Source organism: Melanotaenia boesemani, chromosome 20 (assembly GCF_017639745.1).
Source record: "Melanotaenia boesemani isolate fMelBoe1 chromosome 20, fMelBoe1.pri, whole genome shotgun sequence".
NCBI classification, from domain to species: Eukaryota; Metazoa; Chordata; class Actinopteri; order Atheriniformes; family Melanotaeniidae; genus Melanotaenia; species Melanotaenia boesemani.
Window position 1 is genome coordinate 9279199 of NC_055701.1, and position 11439 is coordinate 9290637.

At 39.7% G+C, this 11439-nt stretch overlaps 1 protein-coding gene across 1 annotated transcript in view; it reads left to right on the forward strand.

Annotated features, from left to right (window-relative positions):
- Positions 1-10619, forward strand: part of kiz (kizuna centrosomal protein) — a 26361-nt gene extending 15742 nt beyond the window's left edge. The window contains 2 exon segments of the mRNA XM_041972039.1: positions 9647-9687; positions 10307-10619. Coding sequence (XP_041827973.1) covers positions 9647-9687; positions 10307-10371 — 106 coding nt within the window. The 3' untranslated portion in view covers positions 10372-10619.
- Positions 10620-11439: the final 820 nt, after the last annotated feature.

Below are 11439 nucleotides of genomic sequence, written 5' to 3' on the forward strand. Positions count from 1 at the left end.
AGGGCCTTTGAGAGATACATTGTGCAAATGTTGCATGTTATGAATGCAGAATGAGAGGCGGGGGGCCAGTCCTATTGGCCAAACACTGCTCCCGGCTGAAAAGCGAGAGAAAAGCACTGGGTGCTGCTTTGCATAGCAATGACTATGGCCTTAATAAGCTTTACAGATTAAATACATGGAGTCTTTATAAGATGCAAAGAGATACTCTTAACACATTTATATGTGCTCATTTCACTATTATGGAGTTTGAGAGAACTGGGGGTCTTTCATATTCTTTTCCCCCTCTTCCTTGCTCTCTCCCACACAGGGTTTGTCAGATACTTTTATGGTATATTCTGTTTATTGTATTGTAACTCATGGGGAAGTGACTGATCTGCAACATTTATTAAGGATTTGTCCATTAAAAATCTTTTGCAGTCTTTGTGAGAGGCAAAGTAAAATCACTTTGTGGTTGAGTGGGGATGAAAGGAATAATGCACGAAGGAGTGAGTCTTAATAAGCAGCTGCACTCCATGTAAAGACCACTTGTTCCCCTTTGTATGCGAGTGCATGCCACTGCTTCCTCTCGTGCAAAGAATCATTGTCCCTCTCTCTGCTACAGGCATTTCAGATGCCACTTCTTTTCTTATTTTTCATTTTGGGGTTTTTAACCTACCTTTTTATCCCACCTCTTTTTTTCCTTCCTAAAAATATGCTAAAATGTGCACAGGTGCACAAAGCAGAATCTGCATCTGTGAGACAGGGTGATGATTGACATACCTGCTTGACAAAAACCTTGACTTAACAGTTTGTGGTTTTCGGCTTTGCTTTGGACAACAGGATGTGCACAAGCATTCACCCTCAAATCATTCAGTTTCAAAATCAGAAGCTCTTTCCATCTCACTCTAAACCCCTCCCTCCACCTCCCTCTTGGGAAGGCCATGTATGTGAATCTCTGACGATTCACTGGGAGGAGAGATGGAGGGGTGAGAGGTACATAAGCTGAGAGAGGGCAGTAAAGTGGAAGAAATATAAGAAAGAGAGAAGATAGAGGAAAACAGAGCCAGTAATGGACAAGTATCTGTTATAATATCCAACATGTTAAGGGATCCTTGTAAACAGCAAACGTAATAGTTATTAGTGGGAGTCATTTGTAGCGTTTTTTCTCAGCCCCTGACTATTTGTTTTAGGGGAAAAAACAAACGTTATTAAACAGCCAACAAGTTTGTTATCCTTTGCTTTTTTTGACAAGATCATAGGTTTAATACAGCTCCAGTTTGGTCAGATTAAAACAAATAACACAGTTTACAATTGACAGTAGAGGAAAGAAAATTTTAGAGACAAACCAGTGGAGGTCACTGTCCTACACTGGGTTTTTAAAATGCGTAATCCACTAAACTGATTTAGCTTTATACTTGTCTATATAATATTTTTGATAATTTTATTGAAAGCAGATGTTAACTTCCCCCTGTCTGACCTGGGATGCACTAAAGAAAAAAAAGTGTCACGGGATGAATGATCCATCCTTAAACCATCCTGGCTTCACTGACGGTCTTAACTAGACTGCCACCAGTCAGGAGGAGAGCATTGAAATCAGTGGCCCAAATACCTCTTCCTTTGAGCTGCAGTACTTATTCACTACCAGCAGAGAGCACTCACATGTTAGAGAGCGCCCACTCTTGGTGCACTCACACTTGCCTCTCACTGTTTGCCCCCTACTGAGGGCTATATCCTGCTACCATTCAGGCCTGTTAGAGTACACCTAAACGGAGCCTAAACAATGTTTCTGCAGGGTCATAGCTGGGATGGGAGTAGGAGTTGATGGGAATGATGAGGTGATGGGTCTCCCTGTACCTTTAGACAAGCAGAGCCGAGCAAAAGTGCTATTGTGCTATTAGCATTTGTGTGTGGGTGGCAGGAGCCTAAAAAAATCCAGAGTAAATAAAAGCAGTTTTGTAGCTATCAGCAAGGCAGTTTTAAATGCTTGGTAAGCATTATTTTCTCCGACTGTCCTTCTGTTCTCTAATGGGATCCACAGTTAAACATGAAATATATCTTCAGTGATTCCAAGAAGCTTGACCTGGGCTTATACATTTGAAGCTTTTTTTGTCCTTAGGTTCATGGAAATGTTTTGTTGGCGCACAGATAAAATGTTAGGGGGGCGATATTACCTGTGAGTTTAACTACGGGTCGTGCTGTGTCCTACTCACATAGGGGGGGGTCAAGCTCTAAAATGAGTGTCAGACTGGTGAGGTTTCTGTTATTCAGTAAATTTCTTAATTTCTTTTGTGCTGAATCCATTTTCACATGTTTTTAGGAGTTCCTTAACAGTTTAGTTTTATTTTATATCTTCTGTGTATCTTAATGAGTTACTTGGTGTTACATACGAATGGATTCATCCATTATTAAGGACAGCACAGGACAGCTCAGCTTTGTCAACATCTTTCACAAGTGTACCTGTAATAATTTGTAGTTTCTGGCAGACCTTTTTTTTTTTTTTATTTTATTAAATTTCTAGGATACTTCATTTCTTCCATAAACTTAACCAGATGAGAAAAAATTGCATTTCTTAGATTGTGGGCACGATTACTAATGAATCAACAACTCAGTAAGCTCAGTTACTTAATTACTCTCAACATTAAAGTACAACCAAATTAAACAATAATTACACAAGTTAATTATATCTTACACGTTATTTATGCATGACCACGGGCTAACTATTTTATTTATTTTTTTCTGTCGACGGGCTCGGTAGTTTTGTGTCCTAAAGGCACGCAGGTATAAGAAACCTGTTCATTTCCTCTTCACACTGCAAATGTGCCTTTGTTTCCTATACAGCTGCTTTGTTAGAAACGCCATTGAAACGGCATAACACCATACTTTAAATTTCTGTCACCACTGTTATGTTCAAGCCACGGATATATTCTGAGCCAGTTACTGAAACTTTTCTTTGGGCTCCTTGGCAACGTTATCGGCACTGGTGCTACAACTTCACCAGCACCACTACTAGGGCTGACCTTTCTTTCTGAGGTTTTCCCCTTCAGATGATGTTAGGTTACATTTGCATTTAAACTAGCAGTCTGTGAATGGATCGTTTTACTGGCGGGAAATCCAATGACAACATTTTGTTAACAAGCGGGAACGTCTCTGCGATAGCCGAGGTAACTCAGAGCATATCGATTAGTAGTCAGAAGTGGGATTTTCCAAGTTTCCAGTCAGAAATACAATGCGAACGCCCCTTGAAGTTAGATATCTGACTCGGAAAGTTGGGGGAAACCCTAGCTTCACCCAGTAAAGATGGCTGCCCAACAGGTCAATGGTTTATACAGTCCTGGCTCCAGGACAGAGAACCAGGGCAGGGCAAAAATAAATTTTGACTTTAATTTGGGTTTAATAATTCAATATTTGACCCGTGTCGAAGCAGATTAGGTATGGACCATTCTCACTGACGTCACACTGTTTATGTTGCCACGTTTGGTGGCAAAAGGCTAGCTGGGACCCGCTCCTGCTATTGTGATTATTAAGTGTTTTTTATCAGGGATGGCGCTAGCGGGCTTAACACTTTCCTAACCAGTTTAGCACTTATGTGGTCAGGTCAGACAGCAATATATTGCAGAAGAAAGTGCACTTGTTGGTGCTCAAAATCTATATGGTTTTCCAAATTCCTGGTTTTAAAAAACTTCAAAACATCCAACTGATGGAGATATTGCTACCTGATTTACCTTACTATGACATACTAGGGGCAGAATTTAATGCATAAAATTTGAATTTCTTTGAATTCCCTGAGGGAGTCATCCCAAGGGATTAATAAAGTTAAGTCTAAGTCTAGTCTACAAGTCAGGTTAGAGGCTTATAAGTATTTCGTGGTAGGATGGGTATCACACCTTCAGCTTTTTGTTTGTTTCCTTATATAGTTTTATTCTTACTATATAGTTTTATTCTTACTTATATAGTTTTTAGTTTTGCTTGTATTGATGCTTAATTTATGTGCAATATTTATTTATTTATTTTTGTTTCTTAAGTGCAATTTTGAGGGGGCTCTAAGTTAAAAAATTTAATTGCCGGTAGTGATGTTTCATTGCTACCTGTATATGACTAATAAACTTGAAACTTGAACTTGGAAAGTGCCCCAGACAAAGTATTTTGTCTTCATCAAAAAGCCGAGTAAAACAACAGCAGATGCAGATAATGTTAACACAATGGAAAAATGAGGGATGTCCTGGTGATATATTTAGAAATGAACGTTATTATTAAAGGTCCCATATTATACACTTTATTCCCAATCTGAGACCATTCATTAATATCTAAATGAAATATTTCCGCCATGGTATGGACAAATCGACCCTCAGTTTAAGTGCAGCGGCTTCTCTTCACCTCCCTCTTTTTAGCAGCTTCAGAAATGTGCCGTTTATGGTGGGCGGAACCCTGGTGGAGCAGCTCAGCTGTTGGCTCCGCCCATCGCATCGCCCGTCATGAGGTGATTGACAGGTTAGGCCTTAGCGGTAACTAGACGCTGATTACAGCGTAGTGAAGGATAAACAAACGCCGGAACACCGGAACCCATTCCTGAAGCCCCCATTACCGACCCAAACCGTGACGCACGGAGAACACAGCTAGCTACGCTCATCAATCTGATGCACAATGGCACCGGATACAAACAGTAGAAACAGTGACTTGGCTACATTTACAACAGTGCTAATATATTTTCAAGCTATCAGACTAATAAGGCCGAAACGATAAAATAACTGCCAGCTCTTACCTCTCCAGCTGTGTCACGGACAGTTGGTATTGAACCTGGCTTCAGCTTCAAACGGTTGGCGAAGCCTGCTTTACATGCCCCCATGTTGTGGAAACAGTCCTCTTTGAAATGCTGGCCACAGACATGCAAAACCTTTGGAAGTTTTCCGGGTACATTTCCTCCAAAAATAAAATTAATCCACTCAGTCCTCGTGGGTTCAGTGGATGGAAGTAAAAAAACGTTTTCGTGTTCATTTATGCAGCCACAAACAGAACAGTGCTTCTGTCGCTTAGCCATGTCCGCTAACGAGGGTTGCCGAAGAGGGAAAAACACTGGGCGCTAGGTGATTTTTAGAGGGCGGGCTTTGAGAGCCGGTAAGCGGGTCCATCGCTCTGTGGGGAGTGGTTATTGTCCCTTATGACGTCATAACGTACACGCTTTCAAACTTGCTCAATTCAGCGCTTACTTCCCTAGAGGTGGAGCAGGGGGGAGAGAGAGCGCCTGAAAGAGTTTCACACTTACGGGTCTCCTACACATGCGGGGGGGACCAGTATGACTGTTCCAAAACCATTAAAAAGTGAATTTTGCATAATATGGGACCTTTAATTGTCAGAAACCATTGCTATTTGAAGACTGTTTCGTTTATTGAGACCACAAAGGAAAATACATGTTCAACTTTTTATTAACACTGAAAACTCATCACCATGGTGATCCGTGGTGGAGGTTGAAGTTCTCTAATATCCAACCAGTTTAACCGTGGTCGCATTTACCCGGTGAGAAACTCGAAAATGTTTTGTTCTTTGCTGCTTCACATAAAACATGACTTAGTATTATTATTTAGACTGTCCTCCTGGTCACACATGAATGTTTTTGTAGTTCTTGTTGAATGAACAATAATATTTGTTCAAGAATTAAACAAATTGACAAGATCATTTTTAAAAACTTTAATGTAATTTGTACTCCTCTCTTTTTTGCTTGCTGTTGTCTTTCAAACTTTTCGAGATCACCCTTTAGCCTTCTTTTCCCAGGAGTGCAGACAAACAAAGATGGATGGGACATAGGCAGGGGACAACGGGTTGTTGCACTTTTACGGTGTCTGAAACTGATGTTGGCTTGTGGGAGTGAACTCTGAAGTTAGCTCTTCCCACTAGTGGAGGAATTGACTTAACAACCATGGCAATGCAAAACATGCATGGAAGTATGAGAAAAGCGACATGACAGCATTTGAAACAGACGTTGCAATTTACGTACAAAAAGGAGCATAAATGAGCCTTGAGAGAGAGAGAAGGAGAATGTAGCCGGAGCCCTCTTGGCTTCAGTGCAAACGTTTACAGCATATTATTATCACACCGCTGTATGCGGGAATTTCCTGCATTAAAAGAGCTAGGTTTAGGGGAATTAGTTATATTTTGCTCGTTCCCCCAATCCTGCAGTGAATTTCAGGCCCTGTAGTTAGTTAGCGCTTTGAAGTGAAAGTAGTTAAAGTGGGCTATTGCAGTCTGTATGTTATCATTCTCTGCTTTATCAAATCTAGCACGTGAAAATGTGTTATGTAGCACACAAAAATATTTATCCATACTTAAATCCTTTAGTAATCCACTACATCTGGATTAGGGATATGCACAACTAATTGATTAGTCAAAATGGCGCACAATGTCGATGTCAAGGTTTTTTTTTTGTTTTTTTTCCTTCTTAAAGTCGACTGATTAATGTTTGGATAAGAGTTATCTGTCATTGCACAGAGACCTGGTGCTGTTTACAGCGCTGTTAAAAGAACGGCGTGCCCCCTTAAAGGTTGTGCTAGAAAGGGAGAGAGAAAGATGCACAGGCAGGTCTGAGTCAGAGCAGGGTTGACGTGGTAGCAGAGATAGTTAACTGTGAGAAACTGCCTGTTTAGCTGTGAATGTTTTTGCTACAAGCTTTAGCAATAAACACCACACATTTCCTATAGTTACAGAAGTCCTGAGTCTGCTACATCAGTGCTGGGTAAAATGAAGGGAGCTAACCCTGAAGCTAGCTTCAGCTGCAGCCCACAAGGAATCACCTCATCTCTGCCTCCCAACCCAGTTTGGAGGCAGAAGCAGGAAAATTTAACAGTTGTTTCTGTCTGCATTTTCACTGATAGTAGAGGCAACACAACAGCGCACCACAGTAACTAAGCTATCAAAGAAATGTTACACTTTAGGAGCATAAAGACCTGATGGAAAGATGAGAAAAATAACTTGCTGAATGCTCCTGTGGGCACCGTGTTTAGTTCACCTAGCACAGCAGCCTCCTCATAAACACAGCCAGCCCAACTTTAATCCTGGCGTCTTCCTGACCCACTTTCTTATCTACCTATTGTACAAAAAAGGACACTAGAGCCCACATAATGTTAAAAATACAAGAAAGTAAAAAAAAAAAACTCTTGTCAGCAGAATGCACAATATTCAAATAAAAGCTCACACATATTTTACAATTTCCCTTTGGAGATAGTATTTTTTCATTTCATTATTGATGATGTCACTACCAATTGACTAATTGATTTTGAAAGTCCTGATTACTCAACTTCAAAAATCACCTAAAATGCCTTTTCCTAATCTGGATTCATCATAAACTTGTAGGCATAGTATGTTACAGATACTATAGATTACTAAATAAAGCAAGACAGATATGCTTGTGCCAGACAGACAACAATAGTAATGCCTGTGTTTTCTGCCAAGGTCTGTGTAAAGTGTGCTGAGTTCACACAATCTGAAAGATTATTGTCAACTCGGACACAAAAATGGTTAAAACCTGAGATAAACAACAATATGAAACAATTGCAAAGGCCAGAAAAGGCAAATAGACTGAGCACAGAAAAAGGAACATTACAATAACTGTAATTTGCCTCATTTTACACATTACATTCACCTCTGTCTGACAGAGCTTGAAACATTCAAGGTGGCCCAGTCTTACATATTTGCACCATTGTCACAATTAAGGGAAACTCAGCAGAAGACGAACCAGCATAAATGTTTATGGAAACTGAATATTAGATTGGTGAGGTCAGAGCCAGGCTGGGCTCTCTGGTAATAGCTCTGTCTTGAAATCAGTCCCCTACCTCACTGAAGTGGAACAGCTGACAGATAGACCATTCCCACCTCATGGGGGAAGTTCATGAAAAGAAATGGCCAATTTGCTCTCCAAAACACCTATTATTGAGGCAAGGACAGGAATTAACTGAATAAATTATTGCTGCACTTTAGCTACTGCATGATCTAGTTGAGATCTGCTATCCTGCACATAGATTTTGTTCAGGAGAAAAACTGAAAGTGGATATAATGTCAATTTCTTTTTCTCTTTTTAATATAGGGTTTGTATGAATATTATCACTCTGCCAACATACTGTGAGTTATTTAAAGATAAATAACATCAGTATTATTTATCTTTTGCATTGCATTCACATTCATTATGTGTTTTTGCAAGACAGGGTATCTTTAGGTAAACAAAACCCTCATTATTAACGAAATTAAAATTATTATTAACTAAATGCACTGGCTTTCAGCCCAAACGCAGACTTATCAGCTGTTCTTGTGTCCTAATTGTTCTCTTGTTTCTGTTTTTTAAAATAATTCTCTGCTTTCATTTTCTTGTAAGTCAAATGCCAGAGGTCTGGTATGTTTTGTGAACAGCTGCAGCTGCAGTAAGCTTTCACATGTCTTGTATGAAGTCCTGTCAGCATACCAATTTAAGGATTATATCAGTGGTGTCAAATTCCGGTCCTCAAAAGCCGCTATCCTGCAGGTTTTTGTTTTTTCCCTGCTCCAGCACACCTGATTCAAATTGAATGGATCCACCAGCTTCTTGTCAATTTCTTCCCAATGACCTATGATTTTCAGTCTGTTATGTTGGAGCAGGGAAACAACAAAAACCTGCCAGATAGCGGCCTCGAGGACCGTAGTTTGATACCTGTGGGTTATATTCTAATGATTATTCTGGCTCTGTGGGATATTGTTTACAGCACTAAGTAATCTACTTCCAGTAAAGAAATTGGGGTGCATATTTTCTCTCTTTCTGTCTCAAGTGGTGCAAAGCAGTGATATATAGTTTAGAAGGCATCAGCTGGAACAGAGCCAAAGTAATTTGGTCCTTACACTCAATGTACAGTCACATGTGCCAAGATTTAACTGAGGGAGAGATGAGGAGATGAGAGTGATTGAGAGGGTGACAATCAAAGAGGTCATGGGTTTGAATTGATGCAGATGGAAGAAAAAAAATGCACGACTGCTTTTCGCCTGAGCTCATCTGTGTTAAACTCTATCATTGTTTCTTACTCTTTTCAAGAAAAGTGTCAACACAGCTCTGATGCGGACGAACAGATAAGCCATATGGATATGTATGCTAACCTGGGAGATGATGAGGATATATTGTGGGGTTTTGAATAGGCTTTGTGATGATGTAAATTAAAGAGGAGGCCTTTACAAGTGGAGCGGGGGGCCTTATTGCATATGCATTGAGGTAGATCAAAGCCTTTTCCGAGGTCACACATTTACATAGCGATATCACCAGAGCTATGGGAACCTGGCAACCCTGTCTTTGGACTATTTTTGAATAAAGAAGGCCTTCTGGAAGTCTTTCGGCACAATTAAAATTGGAGTCAAGGAAGTTCCCTCTACTCCACTGTTTGTAGCTAGCAAATCTAACCTGCCTGAATGAAATGGGTGAAGTCATTTAATTTTTTTAATTCTTAAAGATTCTCGTTATTGTTACTTTGGTTGTTTTGTGTTTGTTGCATTAACCCTTAGCAATGAATGATTTCTAAAATGCTTTATTTCTCTCAGAGTATTTGGTTTTAGGTGTGCAGTATGCACAACATTAAGTCTTTTGTGGCAGTTTTAAGTGTGGAAAAGTTTCTTCTCAAAGAGAACCTAACTTTACAAGGCTACCGACTGTCTTTGTGTTTTTCAGGATTAGGACCTCAAAAGCTTATTCTGCTCTACAATCAAAAGGTGAGTATAGACATAGACAAGTCATTTCCATTGGGTGCACAGGTTAATTATACCAAACAGATCACCATAAAGAGGGCCATGTGTTAACATGTTTGAAATCATTGTAAAATTTCGGCTTCACAAAATGTTCAACTGTTTGATTAAAATTTTCTGTGATTGCAGCTGTGCCTTTTGAGGATGTGTAAATGAAAAAAAAAATGACCTTGAAGCCAAGTCTGTGTTATTGAAAGCTTCTTTTAAAGCCACCTATTCCACTAATAAACAACAAAAACCTGTCCTGTTGGAGGGAATAATCAGCCTCTACTTTTTTTTTAAAATAAAATATAAAAATGACATTTAGGGGATTTTATTAAGTGCTCTAAATAATACCAGGAGGGAACTTTTTTGACGGAAGCGGTTAGCCGTCAGATAAACATTATGGCATTTGTGAGTTTTTACAGCTGCGATCACATCAAAGGAAGGATTTGAGTGCAGAGGATATTTTATTTATCTTATACTGTAAAACTGCTCAGACTTGAATTATGTTCAACGTGAGTTTTGTGTATTCTTCAGCTACATTCAAAGCATGGTGGTAATGCTCTGCTCTAATGATGTTTTCTTACATTTTCTATCTCTGAAGCTTTCTGGCAGGAATCAGATGACAGCGACTCAGAGATTGAAGCAGCCTTACGTCCTCCTACTTAGAACACAAACAACAATGGTACTGAAGATTTTTATGACCGAAATTTCCATTGAGATGCTTTTTAAATACACTACTTTATGTCATTGGGAAATTTGAGGCAGATTGGCTTTTGGTATTTCACCCCCTGACCACAATTTTAGTGGTTTGCATTGTAAATCATATGCACACTATATTGTAAAAACAAATAATAAGTTGACAGCTCTCACACTGGGTAAAGTATGTGAAGTGTTGTCCACAGCACTGATGTTAACCCTGCTTCAGTCTCTTTATCTGAACAACTCTCCCAGCTCATAATAACAGCTCGAAATAGATTAAACTGATCTTTTAAAGCGATTTGTTTGCACTAGGCTGAAAATCATGCATTTTGAATGCTGCAAGCATCTCAGAGTGCTCTGCCTCCAGCATGCTCGAGTGTAGTGATGTGAGTCACCTGTGAAATGACAAAGCACAATGGCCACTCTGCACGCTTCTGCGCGACCTGCGAACCTGTTGAAGAGGCCCATCTCCCAAGGCACAAAGTGTAGCAGTGCTAACAAACTCAGAATATTTAGAGCCTTAAACAATTGCTCTACTCATATTCTCACATCTGCTTCATTAGTAATTGTGATTTTGCCTTAAAAATACAAATGAGTCACAAGTGCTACAATTGATGCTGAAAATGCACTGTGGAGTTTTGCCATTTAGGTTGTTCCAGCACATTGTGTTTCCTGTATCTATTAATAGCTATGAGCAGATATGTGGGAGGCTACATTCCAAGGTTTACATTTATAGTTCATTATTTCTGCAGTAAAAATTTCCAAAACTGCTATTCTGAGATGTGGTAAAAGCTTCTGGTATTCAGTGTCAGCAGGATTCCATTAGTCAGCTTTAGGTGACTTTACATGCCTGAACCTTTTAAAGTAGAACTCCACATTCATTACCAATAATGGCTTCAGACAGCCCTGACCCACCACAGAAAAGGGACTGTGGCAGAGTAATTTGGAGTTTGCTAAAAGGCTCCCTAACATAATATCCAGTTAAGGAGCATGTCAACAGATACTTGTGTGTGACAGATGGCTCATTGTGGAAGT